Consider the following 19877-nt stretch of genomic DNA (forward strand, 5'->3'; position numbering starts at 1 on the left):
TGTCCTAAAGCAGTCCCTGGGTGGGAGATTGACTCACCGATCCAAGCTACATGCACCTCTTGTTTAAAGGTGCGCCACCGCTGCTTGGAGAATCCTTCTACCCAGGCTCGCATCCGCCAAAGCCTGAGTATGACTATTACGATGTCTGGCAAATGTGTGCAGGCTGGACCAGGTTGCTGCTTGCAAGCCTATTCTGTCGAAGCCTGATAACGAGGCGCCCACTGCCCAAGTACAGTGCGCTCTGATCCCTGCTGGAATCGGCATGCCTCTAATACGGTAGGACTCCTAAAAAGTCAAACAAAAAAACATCTGGCTATGGTCAAATTTGAGGCAGCGAGTTCCCTTCCTGCGCCCTTCGGGGAGCACGAACAGCGTGTTCATCTGACGAAAGCCTCTTCCACACGGTGCACCGGTGCTGGACAAAATGAAGGCAAAACAATATCTTCATTAATGTAAAAAGAGGACACGACCTTCGGCAGAAAGGGAGGGGTTGGTCTGAGCACACCTTATCCTTATGGAAAGCGAGGAATGGAGGTTGGCCGGATAGTGCCGTCAGCTCTGAAAAAACCCGCCTGACAAAAGTGATGGCAACTAGGAGCGCCACTTTCCAGGAAGGGAACCTCAAAGAAACCTTCTGAAGCGGTCCCAATAAGGAGCTTCCTGCAGAACCCTTAGGACCAGGTCAAGGTCCCAGGCATCCATAGGCGCCTTATAGGGAGGTACCAAGTGGGAGAGACCCTGGATGAAAGTCTTTACCTGTAACCTGGTAGCCATTCCACACTGGACCAGAACGGATAAAGCTGATATTTGCCTCCTGCGGGAACTTGGGCCAGGCCCAAGTCTAGGCCCGACTGGAGAAAAAACAAGATGTTGGGGATCGAGAATCTCAGCGGAGAAACACCGCGTCCTCGACGCCAAGCGAAGAACACCCTCCAGGTGTGGTGGTAAATTCGTGCTGAGGTCGACTTCCAGGTGCTAACTATTGTAGCGACCACCTTGCTCCCAAACCCTGCCTGGGTTAGAATCCAAGATTAACTGGCCATGCTGTCAAACACAGGGCCACTGAGCTCGAGTGGCAAATCGGCCCTTGAAAATGTAGCTCTGGGCGTTCTGGCAGTCGCCAAGGAACGTCGGCGAGCAGGAGCATTAGAACTCCGTACCACGCTCAATAGGACCAGTCTGGGGCCAGCCAAATCGGCGGAGCCCCTTCCATCTTGATCCTTTTGATGACACTATCGGCAGTAGCGACAGCGGAGGAAATAGATATGGGTGGAGACACTGGTTTCATAACAGAACCAACGTGTCTACCGATTGCCTGCGGATCCCAGGCCCGAGTGACGCATGTGGGCACCTTGGCATTCACTCTGTAAGCAAACAGATCCATATCTGGTGTTCCCCCGCAGCTAAAAAATCTGCTGGAAGACTTCGGGATGTAGAGATCACTCTCCCCCTGGAAAGTCTGCCGCCCAATTTTCCACGCCCGGGATGAGAGCTGCCGAGATCACCGAGTGGTTTGTTTGACCCACTGAAGAACGTGCCCCACCCCGCGCATGGTTGCTCTGCTCCGGGTGCACCCTTGATGATCTCTGTAGACCACCACCGTAGCTTTGTCCGATTGAATTCTGACAAGGCGGCCTGCAAAAAGTGATGAAACTGTTGCAGAGCCAGCCAAATTGCCCGTATCTCCACTAGCTCGGTCGGGAGGAGAGCCTCCTGCGGGGACCACCGCCCTTGGGTCGTGTGGTGGCGAAAACCCTGCTCCCCAGTCGAGGAGACTGGCTTTGGTTGTCATCACCAACCAATGGTCTGGCAAAAAGGGCTTCCCCTGGGACAGAGAGGGACTGGTTATCCACCATTCAAGCGACTCCCTGACTTGACAGGATTGCCGGCCCCTCTGAACGAACGTGAACGGAATTCTTGTCCCAGGCTGAAAAGAGGGCGCGCTGCAGGGGGCGAAGAAAGAACTGGCGAACGGTAACGCTTCTATTGCCGCCACCATTTCTCTTAGAATCCTCATGCCGAACCAGCTGGAATGAGGGACTGGATGGCGAAGTGTCCAGACTCCCTCCGAAGAGTAAGCGCCTCTTCCTGAGGAGAATTACCAGCCCTTGGCAAGTGTCGAGGATCCTTCCTAAGAAGGAAAAACCTCTGAGCTGGCATAAGAGATGACTACCTCGCGCTGAACAACACTAAACGGCCAAGAGTATCCAGCGTGATGTTGACATTTTCCTCGCATGCCCGTGCTGAAGGGCCCTTAACTAAGAGGTCGTACAAGTAAGGCAAAAATGACTATGCCTCAAGAATGTAGCATGACCATGACAACTGTCATAACCTTTGTGAACACTCCGGGAGCCTTGGCTAGCCCGAAGGGTAGTGTTATGAACTGAAAAATGTCGACCATTGATGTCGAAGCGCAGAAACCTCTAATGAGCAGGAAAAAATGGGCTAGCCACCTGATGAATGCACTCATGCTCAGCCTAGAATGGCCGGTGGCCATGTGCGGATATGCGTTCTGGATATCTATTGAGGCCAAGTATTCTCCCTGCTCCATGGCCGATATAACTGACTGGAGAAACTCCATCCGAAACTGTCTGATGCTGACGAACCTGTTCAGAAGCCTCAGGTCCAAGACAGGTCTGACAGACGCGTTCCCTTTTTGTGAACCGCAAACAGCCTGGAATCGCAACCCTGAGCTCTTTCGTGTTCTGGCACGGAAACAATGACTCCGTTGTACAGGAGCGATTCGATGGCCCCTAATAGAGCCGTTGCCTAGGTATCCACCCTGCGAAGACGAGAAAAGGAAAAACCATCTTGGAGGGCATCTGACAAAATCTAGTTTGTAAACCTGAGGCCGCCAACTCCCTTACCCACGTGTCGCGTGCAACACTGAACCAGAAGTGGCGGAATCAGAGTAGACAGCCGCCCATCTTGCCGGTGTCATCTGGCAAACGCCTCGAGTCATTTAACCGACTATCTTTGGGATCTGGATCCGCTTTAGCTGGGCTGCTGAGTTTGCATTCTCCTCAATGGGTTGGATCTATATGAGTTCTGCCGCTCCCTATCCTGGTTGGGGCGGCCTGAAGCGGCGGAATTGGCCGCTGTGGTCCACCCGGGGTTGCGAAAAAGATCGAAAACGTGCCTGAAAAGGGTGCGAAAAAGGCGGTTTGATCCTTTGTTGAGGGAGAAAAAATGCTCTTTCCTCCTGTGGAGTCAGAGATAAGCTTATCCAACCTCTCTTCAATAAACGGCCGCACTGATCATAAGGCAGAGAAGTCAAGGACTTCTTGGAAGCAGAATCGGCCCGCCATCCATAGAGCGCTTCTGGTAGAAATTGCGTTAGCGGCAACAAGTGCCGAGCAATTAGCCGCATGCAAAGACGCATTGATTACATAGTCCCAGGTCCATCGCCATCTGCCTCGCGATCTCCGATATCTCGGCAGGTAGCTCTGCTTCTGCGCGACCCTGTTTAACGATTCTGACCATGAATTCATGGTCTTGGCTGCCCAAGTCGCTGCGAACGAGGGAAAGTGCGCTGATCCTGACACCTCACTTACTGATTATTAACCCTTTTGTGGTCACCTCATTATCTTTTATCTTAAAAAGTTTCCACACAATGGTACATTAAAAAAAATCTTTATTTATAAATATCACAACATTATAATCATAAAAAGAAGGATGGATTAGTTGCAAGAGACAACAAACAATCATAGAAACACCATATGTAGATATATTCGTGCCTAGGAAGCTGTTAGTATGTACAATTCAATATGCAGCATATGTGTCTAAAGCAATATATCTAAATCTACTTGCTACATATCTGAAGCTAATTATCCTCAGATGTATACAATCAAGGAGCGTCTAACCCACTAATGCTTCACAAAGCATATAACTATTATTTACCTCTGGCAATCCTAGATAAAATGAAAAACAAATATACATGTGTGAAAAAATCACTACAACATACCAGTGACTGATGGTGCTTCTTGAAGCGTCCCTCATGCCCCGAAGCATGTTTCGCAATGCTTTATCACTTACTGAGCAAGAAGCTCTTTATGAGGTGATCCGTGGAATCCTTAAAAGAGGATCCACTAGAAACAAAACAACAGGGTTTCAGTGGCTAGACGCGACACCGGTGGAACCACCATCGGAGATTTCATCCATTTCTTACGGATGTCCGGCAAATGGATACCTTACTTCGAGTGCCTTTTGACTCGAGAAACCCCCGTCTGGTCATTCCCTGAGTCACTGCACTATGTCCTCAAACTCAGGATAAGAGGAACCAATCCATGCGGCCGTTTCACTCGCTTAAACGCCACCTTATGGCCTAAAAGCCGCTGTGGAACCATCCTCAATCCTCAAGGTCTGACCGACGGCTTCTATGAGCCTGTCCACTATTTCACATGACCCCGGAGCATCCAGGTCAAGGTGTCTGTCTGAGTCGACCTGAGGTCTGCTCGCAATCAACCCTGGTGACGGGGAGCGAGAAGCAGGACTTACGGATGCCACAGCACCGGATGGACTGGGTGACACCGCGAGGATTCCTTCCACCGGGTCTGCCTGAAGTAAGAGCGGCCCCTGCAGGCCGAAGGCTCTAGTGAGGTGGAGGTCCCCTCTAAGGCCGACCAGCCACTGTCCCTGCTCCTATCTGGGCCCTGACAGAACTCGTGCCCTTGTACTGTGACAGTTATAGGGCCCACTCCGGGGGGCTTGCACATTGGTCGCCTCGCAGGGGAGGGCTCCTGGGCATGATCGGGCTCGCAGGCTTCGCATAATTTTTGGCTCTGGCATGTGGCAAAAAATTTACCCCTCCAGAAATGCATGCGGCATAAGGGAACGCGATTTACTTTTCCCAATCATATTGCAGCCAGGTCTAATTCATATGAGGATTGAAGGGAGGGGAAAAAACGCCACTTTTAATCGCAGCAAGCCTCCAAAATCAGAGTCACACTTACCGCGTCCTGTGACCACGTGCTCCAGTCGCTGCCTCTGCTGCCCCGCGCTCCTGTCCTCCGGATAGGGCGGCCATTCCTCTCCAGGCCGCGGCCTACCTGCCATGAAGCCGGGGGCTCAATCTGTTCGGCGTCTGCCCTAGCCAGGGGGTGGCGCCGGGAATGACGTCACGCCGGAGGCGGGACTTCCGCCCGTGACCCAGTCACGGCCGAAGCCGCGGACTAAATTTTGCCTGCATGCCCGCCCGCCGCGGGAGGGGGGGGAAGCGGACCGGTGGCCCGCAGGCCAAAGGCTCCAGTCCCTGCTGCCGAAACCCGGCGCCCACGCCTGGCGGAAGGAGAGAAGAGAGGGAAGGAGGATTGCTCTACACTTCCTAAGATGCCTGGAGCTTCCCGGAACGCTGCCACAGGCCCTCCCCAGCCCGTCATACCTGACTCCAGCTCTAACCTGTTGCCACCAGGTAGAGGGGATGGGGTTAGTTTCTGGACAGTGCAGGCACCCTAGCTCCAACTAACCCCTTCAGGGGGTGAGGAGAGGGACCGTCCGCCGCTTTGCAGCACCGCCGTCTAGCGTTGGTGGAGCAGTGGGGGCCACACAGACTAGTCTTGTGCCTCTGTGCAAGCCCATGGTTTCAATACCTAAGGGTGGACAGGGCTAAGTCCGGCATCGTGTCCCACGTCGCGGGAGAGGATACATGGAGGGACACTCGCACGTGCTCGCCCGTTGTTTGTTTGGGGAACTCGGACCCTTTCAATGGGATCCGTTGCCCCTATCTTATCTTCATGGAAAAAATGAGAGAGAAAAAAAAAAGAGAAAGAAGTCTGGAGAAAACCAGACACATGTGCCTCCAAAAGACACTAAGCAAAAAACTGATTTCCGCCCGCAATAGGGGCGAGGGTGTATACTACGGAGGAGGAGCTATCCTTTTTTTTTCACTTAGTGTCAGCCTCCAAGTGGCAGAAGCATACACCCACAGTATCTGTGTCCCCCAATGAGGCGAAGAAGAAAGTAAGAATTTAGATTGTCTCACACACCGATGTTAGATTTAGATACTAAATAAACTTGATCCCAAATTACTCGTATTTTTTTTCTTTTCATCATCGTTATTACATATTTTTAACATCATGTAAAATGCAGTAAAAAAAAAATCTCAACTATTTACCCTAGTCTTGGCTGCCTAGTGAGGTCAAAAATTATTACTGCATCATTCCCAATATCTGGCACTATCCTTTATGTTGCAGTTGCTTCCATTTACTTGTTTTGTGGCCCCTTCTCTTTTTGTTCAAAATGTCCTCCACATTGGCATGGGTAGCGCTGTAAAAGACTGAACCGTGTCTTCCCTGCTTTCTCTTTACCGTGGGATGGATACAGGGTCACCATCAGGGCAACATAAAGAAGGACACCAGCTATGGTGACTAAACATGAGAAATGTAAAGTCCTATTTAATGTCAGGGATGTAGAGTAGTTATCCAGTTGTTAAAAGTTGATACCCTATCCTTAGGGTAGTCCAATAAAGTGTTATTTCCAAAATAGTAATTTTTCTTCTAGCCATAGGATAGAAGTTAGCTTGCTGTTTTCTGAGGTTTTGACCAATGTGACCCACTTCTATCCCGAGAATGGGGCTCTTCAGCCTGCGTCTTGAATGGAGTGGAGGTGCACGTTCTAGAACTCCATTCTTTGGCTGCACTTGGTTTTCTCCAGTAGTTTTACAAACAATGAATGGAGAAAAGTTTGAGCATGTTCACCTCTTCTCCATTTTAGAAGGTGCCCTGCAGAGCCACCTTCTTGGGTTTCTGCCAGAGAAAGATAAGTACTGCTCTCTATGATTTCAGACCAACCCATAGATAATGAATTTACTGGAGATTTGGCATTTGCACCTTCACTCCATTCAAGACAAGGCTACAGAGCTCCAATCTCTGGATCGCTGAGGGTCCAGGTGGTTGACCCTCTCAGTGATCAGCAAGTTGACACCTATCCTATGGAAAGGAGATAATTTTCTCTTTTGGGAATTACTCTTTAATGTTCTACCCTAAGAATAGTCTTTTGGTGTCTAACAATTGGATAACTGGATAACCAACAGCAATTAGCAAGTTACTTGAAATTTTGGGAATAACCCTTCAATATTAGATCAGTGTGGTTTTTCTTTCTCCGCACCCTTCAAACTAGATTGTATACCCAGACTAGCCCTTACTAAATTTCCCTTCGAGCTGCTGATTGGTAGAGGTGTCGAGAGCTGGGTACCACCAGTCTAATATTGATGACCTATCCTTTGGACAGGCTGATATTGTTAAGCTATTGGATAAACCAGAAGGTGCAGCCCCTGAGAACAAGTAGGCAAAGCTGTTTTTACTAAGACGTGTGCAGTAAAGAAACACATGGCGATCAGCTGACATTGCCAATTCCAGACCATGGCATGCAGAGTATTCCATGGTGGCCAATCAGTAATAGTAGTAGCCGTCCTATGCTCTGATTAAGAGTGGAGAGGGGTTATGATTAGGGAGATCCCAGTTACTACATCTGCATTGCTAGGTCATATGGAAGAGGGTTGTCTTGGGAAAACCTTTGGCGAAACTTCCAATTAACTGATGTGGTTTGTTTTTACCAGTGTTTAATCAAGGAGAAGAAGGAACCTCCTGGTACATCATCTTAAAAGGATCAGTCAATGTGGTCATCTATGGGAAGGTACTGCGCTTTCTGACATTAATACACACTCTTACAACAGATATTATCAAATATGATGTCCTGTGTAATAAAAATATGTAATAGAAAAACTGACGGCACATCTAGAACTAGTCTGAATAGGTGCATACCAAAAGGTAACTTACATATTAAATAGAAAATGGCAGCACACCAAATATGAAATATGTGAAATACGAATAGCAAAATGGCTTTAGTAATACATTTCATAATGCCTTTTGTAAGGCATATCAAATATGAAATAAGTGAAATATGAATAGCATAATGGCTTTTGTAATCTAGAAAAACATATGCGATACTTAGCACAAAATTTGGCCAAAAGATGTGAGCCCATTCACCAGCGACAAGGTGATCTCAGATTGAATGGGTCCCTAAAGCCATTTTGCTATTCTTATTTCACATATTTCATATTTGGTATCTCATATGTTTTTCTAGATTACAAAAGCCATTATGCTATTCATGATATGCACCTATTCAGACTAGTTCTAGATGTGCCGTCAGTTTTTCTATTACTTATATACTGTTTTTCTGACTGAGCACTCCGCCCTTCATCAAGTGGTGATTTTAATCGCATTCAATCACATGTTTGGTTCCTATCGTCCTATATATACAGGCTTTATCATGTTACTAGCCAGAGGTCAGTTCACACTAGGCAGTCAGTATAGGGACCCATTCAATCTGAGATCACCTTGTCGCTGGTGAATGGGCTCACATCTTTTGGCCAAATTTTGTGCTAAGTATCTCATATGTTTTTCTAGATTACAAAAGCCATTATGCTATTCATGTTTCACTTATTTCATATTTGATATGCCTTACAAAAGCCATTATGAAATGTATTACTAAAGCCATTTTGCTATTCTTATTTCACATATTTCATATTTGGTGTGCTACCATTTTCTATTTAATATAATAAAAATATGTGTTAGGGAAGATTTTGGCAATGCCAGTGTGAAGTTTGTGCAGTTGGGAAATGGAAGTCTTAATGTTCAATGATATATTACAGTATCTTCTGAACGAAAGAACTTTATGGATCCTCATACCCAGGCCACATTAATGGCGGTCTAATGAAGTTCATGCCAAATTTTAAAAGGAGTTATCCAGATTTGGGGTTCAAGACTACAGTCACTATGACTGCAGACTTGTGAATTTTCACAGTGTGTGCACTGTCAGGATTCTCCAGCCACATTCCGACAAGACATGTCCGGCCTTATTAAAAGCACTCGCGTTATTTTGGAGCCACGCATATCAACTGTAGTCGGCATGTGACCACACATATGCAAATCACAGACTTGTGGTGACGGGCCCGCCAATCCTGGTGCCGACACCCGAGAATCCTCACAGTGTGCAGTGCGCTCGATATGAGGATTCACAAGACTGCAGTCACATAGTGACTGCAGACTTGTAGGCTAAGGACGGACAACACCTTTAAGAAGAAAAAGATATATATTCTTAGTAAATCACAGACTTCACATGAAACCTAATAATAATTAAATTATAATAGTAATTTACAGACGGTTGCATACCTTTCATTGAGATATGCCATTGTGCTTGTTTTTGCTACTCTTTACTCCAAAATGTTGTCTAATCTGCTCTGTGACACATTCGCAATCACTTTATAAAACTTGACCAGGATTTGAGCACATCTTTAGATGAGACTTCTTTAAAATTGCAAAATGTTTGCTCAATATCACCAAGTAGGTGAGTGGAAAAAAATTTGAGGAAACATCGTTATGTATGTCTTAATATTCAACAAATTGATTACTCTCCAAGCGCAATTTTTAAAAAATTTGTCTGATATAACGGTAATGTTGCCTCCAGCAAAACTGACTTCAGAAATATCGCATATGATGAATCCCCCCTGTAGCGTTTACCTGCAGCCGTCATTGTGTGGATCTCACGGTATAGATATTTTAGTTGGGAGATTTAAAACTCTATGTATGAAAAATAACTCCTGTAACGAAAGGAATCAAAAATGATGGTGGACATTAAAGGGGTTATCCAGGCTTGGAGCTCAAGTGTACAGTCAGTATGTGTGACTGCAGACTTGTGAATCCTCACAGCGAGCAGTGTGCATAGTCAGGATTTGCTGGTGCGGAGAGTAGGCGGGTGCTGGACCACAAGTTTGCCATTTGCATATATGCTGTCATATGCAGACTAGATGTAACCGGAGGGATGAAAATCACATGATCGCCCGCTCCCTGCGCCAACAATGGAGAATCCTGACAGTGCGCACTGTCCACATAGAGTAATTGCAGACTTGAACGCCAAGCCTGGACAACACCTTTAAAGTGTAACCGTCAAATGTAGATAAGAGACTTTGAATTATATCTTATTAGAGAAAAACGTCTCTTTCCCCACCTAGCAGTCCCCCATCTCCTGCACTGTTTATTCACTTTTATATTAATAATAATATTAAATTTTATTTCTATAGCACCGACATATTCCGCAGCACTTTACATTTCAGAGGGGATTTGTACAGACAATAGACATTACAGCATAACAATAATCACATAGATCATAACAATAATCACTTAGATTATAACAAATACCAAGAGGATTGAGGGCCCTGCTCGCAAGCTTACAGTCTATGAGGAAAGAGGTAGACACGAAAGGTGGGTGATAACAGTTGCCCTGATTGTATGGACCAGCCATAATGTTAAGTATGTAACAGTACAGACACAGAGGGCTAATGGATGCATAAAGCATGTGGGAACATGATGCGGGGAACCTGGTTATGCCACCCAGGGATAGATTAGGTTAATGTGTTGAGGCGATAGGCCAGTCTGAATAAATGCGTTTTCAGGGCACGCTTACAATTGTGGAGATTGGGGACTAATCGTATTGACCTGGGAAGTGCATTCCAAAGAATTGGCGCAGCACGTGTAAAGTCTTGGAGATGGGAGTGGGAGGTTCTGATTAATGAGGATGCTAACCTCAGGTCATCAGCAGAGCGAAGGGCGCAGGTTGGATGGTATACTGAAACAAGGGAGGAGATGTAGGGTGGTGCTGAGCCATGGAGGGCTTTGTGGGTGAGGGTAATAAGTTTATACTGAATTCTGGAGTGGATGGGTAGCCAGTGTAATGACTGACACAAGGTAGAGGCATCGGTGTAACGATTGGTGAGGAATATGATCCTGGCTGCAGCATTCAAGACAGATTGGAGAGGGGAGAGTTTGGTAAGAGGGAGACCGATTAGAAGAGAGTTACAATAGTCGAGACGAGAATGAATAAGAGAAACAGTAAGAGTTTTTGCAGAGTCAAAAGTAAGAATTCAGTGCTACAGATCTGTCCTCACTGAGGAATCAGATTACAGCTGATGCCTTAGAAGTCAATGAGAGGGAAGAGATGGAAGGAGAAGTGGCCAAAGCAACAAATACAATATACTAAAGGAACAGAAAAGCGCAAAAGGGTCTTATCCGAGTAAGTATTAAAAGATTAAAAGAAATTCACTCACCTATTTGTAGGAGAGATCAGGCACATAGGATTCCTGGTCAGCTGCTGCACATCCAAAGGTCAAACCGAGTGACCGCTGATACATCAATTCTTATGGAAATAATTTATGGACTTCCATGCGCTGCTTGACAAAATACAGAATCCCACTTACGGTGAAAGATTAATCATTTATCCCAACGCGTTTCGAAGTTTTTCATCCCCTGAGGAAGAAGTAGTCCCTTAGGGACTTTGGGAATAAATGATTAATCTTTCACCGTAAGTGGGATTCTGTATTTTGTCAAGCAGCGCATGGAAGTCCATAAATTATTTCCATAAGAATTGAAAAAGCAACAAATACACAGTGTAGATTTTAGTGGCTAGAGTATACATAGGGGAAAACTGTTATTAGAAGTCATACAATGGCCATGGATGCAGGACAGCTGCTCTGTGCACATGTCCGTTTATCTTTCTCATTTGTCTGTTCCATTTAGAAATAACTGGAAATAGCATCCTGTGTTGTCCTTCTTTCATACCATAACACAGGGGCCCCATTAATTTATTTGGGGTCCTTGTGATTTCTGTTTGTGGTTTACACTTCGAAATGGAAAAAAAGTCTTGAATGTAGATTTTTGTAATTCAATTCTTAAAATAAATCAGATGGACCCTATGAAAATCAGTGGGGCCCCTCTGCTTCTGTGTGAAGCCGGAATGCACAGGGAGTTTATTCCGTTTGTTCACTCCATTCTGCACAGCCATATTCTGAAAAGTCACCGGAAGATGAAGTAACATTTTAATTTTAATAAAGGAGTAAATCTGTTGGCATTGCCAGCCACGTGACGTCCCGTTGTTTATTTTTCTACCCTCATTAGGTGATAATGTTCAATAATGCAACTGTGTGTAAGTCATCACAATGGGACTTCCTACATGCCTGATGTAATGATCAGTGCTTCCATTACCTTAGTACGTGTGTTGATATTCATGGGTTCTCCGTATTCTTGGTTCCAGGGTGTGGTTTGTACCCTACATGAAGGTGATGACTTTGGCAAGTTGGCTTTAGTGAACGATGCCCCCCGAGCAGCATCGATTGTTCTGCGAGAAGACAACTGCCACTTCCTAAGGGTGGACAAGGAGGATTTCAACAGAATCCTGCGGGTACGTTTTAATTCGATCAATTATTTCAGTAATATAGAGGTAGATTAAGGATAGATTATTGTAAATCAACATTTGTCCTAAATTTTCTCTGTTTTCAAGGCAGCAGATCCGCCTAGGGCCACGTTCACATGTTCAGGATTTGGTCAGTATTTTGCATCAGTATTTGTACATCAAAACCAGGAGTGGGTGATAAATACAGAAGTGGTGACGTGTTTCTATTAGGGCTCATACCCATCACCGTAAAAAGATGGTCCGATACCGATCCAGAAAAGTGACTCGAGGGTCATACAAGTGTCATGCGATTTTCACGCAAGTACAATGCAATTTTTTCAATGGAGCATCCATATGACATCCGTATACAGTGCTTTTTTTTCTCTGCAACCATTATTCTACAATCATTTACAGGACAGTTTACAGTGTTCTGTGCTACAGAATGATAATGTGTCCGTAAAAATCGGACAGCATGAGGGTCCGTGTGCCGTCCGTTTTTTTTCTTGCACCCATTGACTTGCATTGACGAGTCTCGTCCAATATACGAGGACAATAGCGGCATACTGTGTTTTTTTTTTTTCTCAGTCCAATTTTAGCTGATAAAAAAAAATCGCACATGAGCTGTGACTCACATCATTGGTCAGAGTACAATCCGATTTTTTTTATCGAATTGCACTCGTCTGTTTTTCTCGCTGATGAGTAGGAGCCGTTGTACCTTTCCTCTGATTGTTCCAATCCTCATTTTAGCTTACAAATACTGAGGTAAAATACTGATCGGATTCTGAATGTGGCCCTACTGAGTAGTTAGTCCTTCACACTATCACATTTGGTCAGTATTTTCCATCAGTATTTGTAAGCCTAAACCAGGAGAGGAACAATCCGAGGAGAAGTATAATAGAAACACGTCACCACTTCTGGATTTATCACCCTTTCCTGGTTTTGGCTTACAGATACTGATGTAAAATACTGACCAAATACTGAACGTGTGACCATGGCGTTAAATCATGACTTTATACATGAACCTTTAAGCTGGCCATACATTTGGCTGATGGCGATCTCTCCCGACTCCCCATGAACAGGGGTGCTCAGCTCCGCTGAGCATTTACGACTACATTCCCACAAGGAGCTTTTGGTAAGTTTTTCATGTTACAGATTTTCTGCACCTTTTAGGTTACTTACATTCTTTCATTGATTTTTTTTTTTTACATACTTTTTTAGAGCATTTTTTATGCTGCGATTTTTCTCTTTTGTTGGTATGTTATGTTTTAAATAAAGCTGTTTTGATTTTGATACTTCCTGGTATTTCCATGCTGGAATGAATGTGTCGCATGGATTTATGTCTTTTTACATCAATTAAGGAATTTGCATTCAAGACCTGGTGGGGGCATCACAACACATTAGGAGACCCCAATAAGAGGACTATAAAACATCCGGACTCCTTATCTATGAACTGGTCCAATATTTATTTTTCTCCCTCTCCCATATTGATAGTTCTGCTTCACGTCACTTGTCTTATCCATTGCATTTTTTCTGTATTGTATTGTGCATAAATATGTGACTCTTCAGATGTTGTATCAGTCTAGCCTGATGAAGAGACCTGAGTAGTCTGGAAAGCTTGCAATGTATTACCATCTTTTCAGTTAGCCATTAAAAGGTATCAACTACTGAGGACTCTCAATTCTGAATATTTTTCTTTCCACCATGTAGACACTCTAAAAACGCATGTGTGTGGTTTTTTACGTGCAGATTTTTCGCATCTAATACAATTCTATGGGAAAATCTGCACCTAAAACTCAGCGTACCCGCAAGAGAAAATGACATGTTACGGATTGGAAACACGCACCGCAGGTCAGTTTATGCTGAGCAAAAGAGAAGCGCAGAGGGCAGGAGATTTCTATAAATCCCATCCACTATGCTGGAATAGTAAGCAAAAATACTTAATGTCAAAACCTCACCAAAACTCATTGGGGACACGGGTATTCCCATATCCAAGATCCTATCCCAATATGTAGTAGGTATAATAATAATATTAGCAAATACGTCCAATTAGCGGACGAATCTGCGACACAAGATTTGAACGTAACCTTACAAATATAACATTTTAAATGATAACATTTTAAAGTCAACGAACTATTTGCGATCGTCTGATTTTAGCTGTTTTTCGTACGGTTTTAATTTGCTTTTTACTTTACTTTTAATTTGAAACTTTTTTTAAAGTCTATTTTATAAAGAGAAAAAAACACACGTGTGCCAATGCGGTCGTGGTTCATTCGGGGTTTCCAAATGTTTTCGGATGATTCATCAATTGCGACTTTTTAGTTCTTTTTTGTAATTTAGTCCCTTTCCCTGGAGTAATTTTATATCCTCAGTTATTTTTGTACAAATTTTACACCGTTTTGCCAAACATGAGACTTTTTGCGATTAAAGAGTCACCAAGCAGGTTAAAGAAAAAAATAAAGCGCATCTTTGATTTCGTACAAAATTCATGTCCCCTATGGTGATAACACAAGTAAGTAAATATATACAGTACTTGGACGCTGGAAAAGAGGGTGAAAATGTACAAAAATAATTCAGCTTACATATTTCTAAATATTGGGTCCAGCTCTGGTGCAGGCGAATTACCTATTTAGGGGGATGTTAAAAAAAAAAAAATCAGTTTATTAGGAAATAGTCTGTATAACTACAAGTACATCGAAGAGTATGTGTAAACTCCTGAAAACTGCGCGGCTCCAGTGTACAGGAGTGTCGCTGGGAAAGGAGAAGTAGTATGGTTTTTGGCACCAAGTGTCAGGCAGGGGCCAGAAAGCCACTCTACTTTGGCCCCAGGGTATTTATTCCAGGCTTAGGATATTAGGCTACTTTCACACTTGCGTTTTTTTTGCGCTGCGTTTTTTTTTCCTATACTTAACATGGGTACGCATTGTCATGCGTTTGTACATGTTTGTATGCGCATTCGTTTTTTTTTCCTATACTTAACATGGGTACGCATTGTCATGCGTTTGTACACGTTTGTATGCGCATGCGTTTTTTTGTAGTGTGCGCCCGGGCGCACAAAATGCATCCTGTTGCATTTTTTGTGCGTCCGACCTGTCTCAAAAAAACGCATGCGCACGCAATGCGCGCAAAATTCACCCAAAAACCCATTAAAGTCTATGGGAGCACTGACGTGCGCATGGTCATGTGCACGTCAGCGCAAAAAAGCATGCATTTTTTTGCAAAAACCAAGAAAACGCATAAAAACCACATGATGCGATTTTTATGTGCGTTTGCACTGCGCACGCAGCGCAAAAAAACGCAAGTGTGAAAGTAGCCTTAGACAGAATATTTTCTCTGTGGTGCAGGAAAAGCTTTACTAATTCTTTTGTCTAAAATGCGTTCTTGACACATATATTTTGTATAATTTTTAGGATGTTGAAGCGAATACAGTAAGGTTGAAGGAACACGATCAAGATGTCTTGGTGTTGGAGAAGATCCCATCTGGTCAACAAGTATCTGCTCAAGTCACCCAGTCACCTTATAAGTATGTATTGTACTGTCATATGGATCCTGTATCTTCCACAATGTTTTTTTCTAAAGGATATTGGTCTCCTGGAGAGATCTTTTAAAGTTCGGGCAACTGCAGTAAAGAATTGACATTAGGAACTCTTTTCATCCTGAGATCCACCTTATAGTGTAATAGGTGATGAGGAGATCCATTCCTGCTGCTGTGTGCATTTCGCTAAGATATTACATAGCCCCAGAGATTCTTTACAGCCAGTCTTACCTGTTGTGCCATCGAAAGAATACAGGCTGCCATATATGATGGCCTGTATTCTGCTGATAGACACGCACAGTACAGGATCAGGATTGGAATTCCCAACCACAGCTTCTACCGGCGATTCAGCTGCTCCACGTCAGCAGAGCAGCTCTTCCTCTTCCGGGCTGCTCAGTCGACAGGGCGTGACTTCCGATGTCATGCTGATTGACAACTGGCTTCCCGCATTTAGACAGCAGGGAGCCGGCTGTCAATCATCATGATGTTGGCAGTCACACTACATCAACAGAATAGAGCAGAAGAGAAGCTGATGCTCTGTCGACATTGAATCACTGGCAGGAGCGGTCTTTAACAGTTCGGTGTCAGCAGAGATTAGCGCCAGGCACAACAGGAAGGTAGTTAGCAATTACCTGCCTGTCAGTTGTTAGGCCGGTACTAAAAGAATATAAATAGCAAAAAGAAAAAGAATATTTTCCAAGTATTTTCAAAATTTTCATTTAACCCATTTCCGACATCCGTTGTAATAGTACGCCGATGTCAGGGACCCTCCATTTGATGTGCCCTCCGGCGCTGAGGACACATCTTTTCCGGCACATGTCAGCTGTTTTGAACAGCTGACATGTGCCTCTAACATCTGCGGGTGGAATAGTGATCCAGCCGCGGCTATTAACCCGTTAAATGCCACTGTCAAACTCTGACAGTGGCATTTAACACGCGTGCTGGATATCCTGCCCATTAGCGCGTCACATGACCATGGGTCGCTGATGGGTTGGCATGACAACCAGAGGTCTCCAGCAAACCTCTCTGGTTGTCACTGCCGGATTGCTAAGACTCCATAGACTATAATAGGGACGAGTTCTATCCATGAAATTTATAGCACTCGTGTGAAAATCATATGATTGAATTGACCTCTTAGAACTAATCAGGCTAATACATTATACTTACTTTGATAAGCCATGTCAGAAAGCCTAAATAATTCTTTTTTTGAAAATGTTTCTCAATCTCTGCACACCTAGCCTCATTGATAGCTCCTCATTGTCCCTCCTTCCTCCTGAGATCTCTCCCTGCTCAGTATAAGCTGCCAGCCATGCTGGATATGTGGAGCTTGGGCTCATGAGCTATGTCACTCTTTAGGTGGTCACTCATAAAATGCTAATTTTAGTATCAGGTCGTACAGCCATTCTGATATGCTTTTTGAATGTAAGTACTTCAGTTTCATCAGGACTAAGATCTATTTATTAATATATTCAGTTTGTACTGGGTAATCTGGTGACATGTTCACTTAAAACAGCTAAATTAAAAATGTTGTTATATTTCTTTTATCAGTTTACAACTAACAAAGTGCACAAGCAAAGTATTGGTGACATTATGCTTACGGACACTGCAGTTTACTATTGTGTAATTCTGAACATCTAGTCAGTGACAAGATTACACTGATGGTGCCATGATGATTTACAATATAATCAGATGTTGCCAGCAGCTCGGACCTGAGAGCCATGTCCAGCCCGTGAGGGTCTGGTTGGGAAAATGGAATACAGAATTGGCGCTAGGATAGTCTCACATGGGCCTATTGGCGCTAGGATAGTCTGACATTGGGCCTATTGGTGCTTGGATAGTCTGACATTGGGCCTATTGGTGCTTGGATAGTCTGACATTGGGCCTATTGGTGCTTGGATAGTCTGACATTGGGCCTATTGGTTCTAGGATAGTCTGACATTGGGCTTATTGACGCTAGGATAGGCCTGACATTGGGCCTATTGGCTTTAGGATAGTCTGACATTGGGCCTATTGGTTCTAGGATAGTCCTGACATTGGGCCTATTGGCACTAGGATAGTCTGACATTGGGCCTATTGGCGCTAGGATAGTCTGACATTGGGCGTATTGACGCTAGGATAGTCTGACATTGGGCCTATTGACGCTAGGATAGTCTGACATTGGGCCTATTGGCGCTAGGATAGTCTGACATTGGGCCTGTTGGTGCTAGGATAGTCTGACATTGGGCCTATTGGCGCTAGGATAGTCTGACATTGGGCGTATTGGCGCTAGGATAGTCTGACGTTGGGCCTATTGGTGCTAGGATAGCCTGACGTTGGGCCTATTGGCGCTAGGATAGTCTGACATTGGGCCTGTTGGCGCTAGGATAGTCTGACATTGGGCCTATTGGCGCTAGGATAGTCTGACATTGGGCCTAGTGGCGCTAGGATAGTCTGACATTGGGCCTATTGGCGCTAGGATAGGCTGACATTTGGCCTATTGGCGCTATGTTAGTCTGACATTGGGCCTAGATCTGTCCTGCCTACCTTATTCCTTTGTTCCCATTTTTTTTTTTCAGTTTTAATTATATTCTCTATATTTTCTAGGTACACTGTGATGTCTGGGAATCCAGAGAAAATTCTGGAACACTTCTTAGAAACGATGCGGCTGGAGCCCAGCATGAATGAATCGATAGGTAAAAATATGTACCGTTACATAAAAAGATGGGTCTTCAGTGTGGAGCCTCAGCTTATGTTTTTTTTTTTATGTGCCCATTGGAATAGTTCCATGTTCTACGTGGAATATTCTGGGTGGATTCCCATTTCATATAACTATTCATAGGATCTAAGTTTCTTTTAATTTGTTTGTTGCCATCACCTAAATTCAAACCCTTAAAGGAGTTTTCCGGTTTCAGAAAATTACTGACTCATGTCAATTGTTTAAAAAAAAACAAATAGGCTGTGCTTTACACTCCCTCCCTGGGTCCAGTGCTGAGTCTCGCTCGGGCAAACGACTCTTTTAATCGGAAGAGTTCTATCCGTGGTTTTGACAGATCGCACTCGTACCCATGTTATTCTATGGGGCCTTGCACATGTTTGATTTTTTTTTTCCTTTGGACCAAGTGGTCCAAGGAAAAAAATTGCCTCCGAGAATCGGGAATGCACTCACCCACTCAGATCTATTAGTCCATGAATAAAATTGGACCACTCTTGGATGACACCTGAGTGCGGTCCGATTTTCACGGACTGACCTTATAGAAGGTGGAGAAACTTTTTTTTTTTTTCTGTCCTCTTCCTAGAAAGTCGGATCCCACTCTGATCAGACTATGATTAGCATAGTCGGACCGATTTTCACAGATTGAGAAAAAAAACAGTCGCCTGCACCCTCAATTATTGTCAGTGACTGAGCTTGGTGGCTTTTGTCATTAACACAGGCTGTGCCGCTCAGCTCAGTTATTGGCTGCAGCGCTGTCGACACGATTTTAGCGCTGCCGACAATAACAGACAGCGGGGAGCAGCAGTGGAGACTCGGCGCCAGACCCGGGGATTGTGAATAAAGACACACGTTCTTTTATTTGTTTTAAAACAAACTGCACCTGGGGGATAGGAGTTTTCCGTAAGTGGAAAATCCCTTTATCATTCGCTTATTAACTAAATGGTACTTTTAAATATAACTTCATGCAAAAAAAAAGTTTTATCATGCATTGTAGTACATTGCAATCCTGCACTAGCAAAATTGCATCTGCTTAGTATATTGTGAGGTTTGCGTGACAAGTAATTTTAGGTGCAAATTTCTTTTAAGTAGAAAGTATATATAATAAATAAAAATTGCCCCCACCCTTCACACACTGCCATGTAGCAAAAAGAGCTGCAAAAACGCAAAGTGTGAACATAGCCTTAGAAGGATTTTATAGCAATGAAAGCACCACTCCAACATTTTTTTTTTTTAACTTCAGCGCTGGAGCGGTGCAACTAATGTAAGTTCCCTGACCCTTACCAGCCGCCGTCTTGCACTCTTCCCAGCACCGCTTTAGTCCCGCACCGTTGCCTTGTGACCATAACTTCTGACTGACAAGAAGTCAGAGGTAACAGTCACAAGCTCTACAAGAGTCGCCGTTCTGACTGTTACATTGAGTTGTGACTTCCG

General features: G+C 44.3%; 1 protein-coding gene across 4 annotated transcripts in view; it reads left to right on the top strand.

Annotated features, from left to right (window-relative positions):
- RAPGEF4 (Rap guanine nucleotide exchange factor 4) overlaps positions 1 to 19877 on the top strand; it is a 302234-nt gene that overhangs the window by 209757 nt on the left and 72600 nt on the right. For all 4 annotated transcript variants that reach the window (XM_073545898.1, XM_073545899.1, XM_073545900.1 and 1 more), the window contains 4 exons: positions 7556 to 7632; positions 12085 to 12231; positions 15630 to 15742; positions 18338 to 18426. In XM_073545898.1, coding sequence (XP_073401999.1) covers positions 7556 to 7632; positions 12085 to 12231; positions 15630 to 15742; positions 18338 to 18426 — 426 coding nt within the window. The remainder of the gene's footprint in view (positions 1 to 7555; positions 7633 to 12084; positions 12232 to 15629; positions 15743 to 18337; positions 18427 to 19877) is intronic.

The sequence above is a fragment of the Dendrobates tinctorius genome, unplaced genomic scaffold (genome assembly GCF_039654945.1).
Source record: "Dendrobates tinctorius isolate UK_male_01 unplaced genomic scaffold, ASM3965494v1 ptg000143l, whole genome shotgun sequence".
NCBI lineage: Eukaryota > Metazoa > Chordata > Amphibia > Anura > Dendrobatidae > Dendrobates > Dendrobates tinctorius.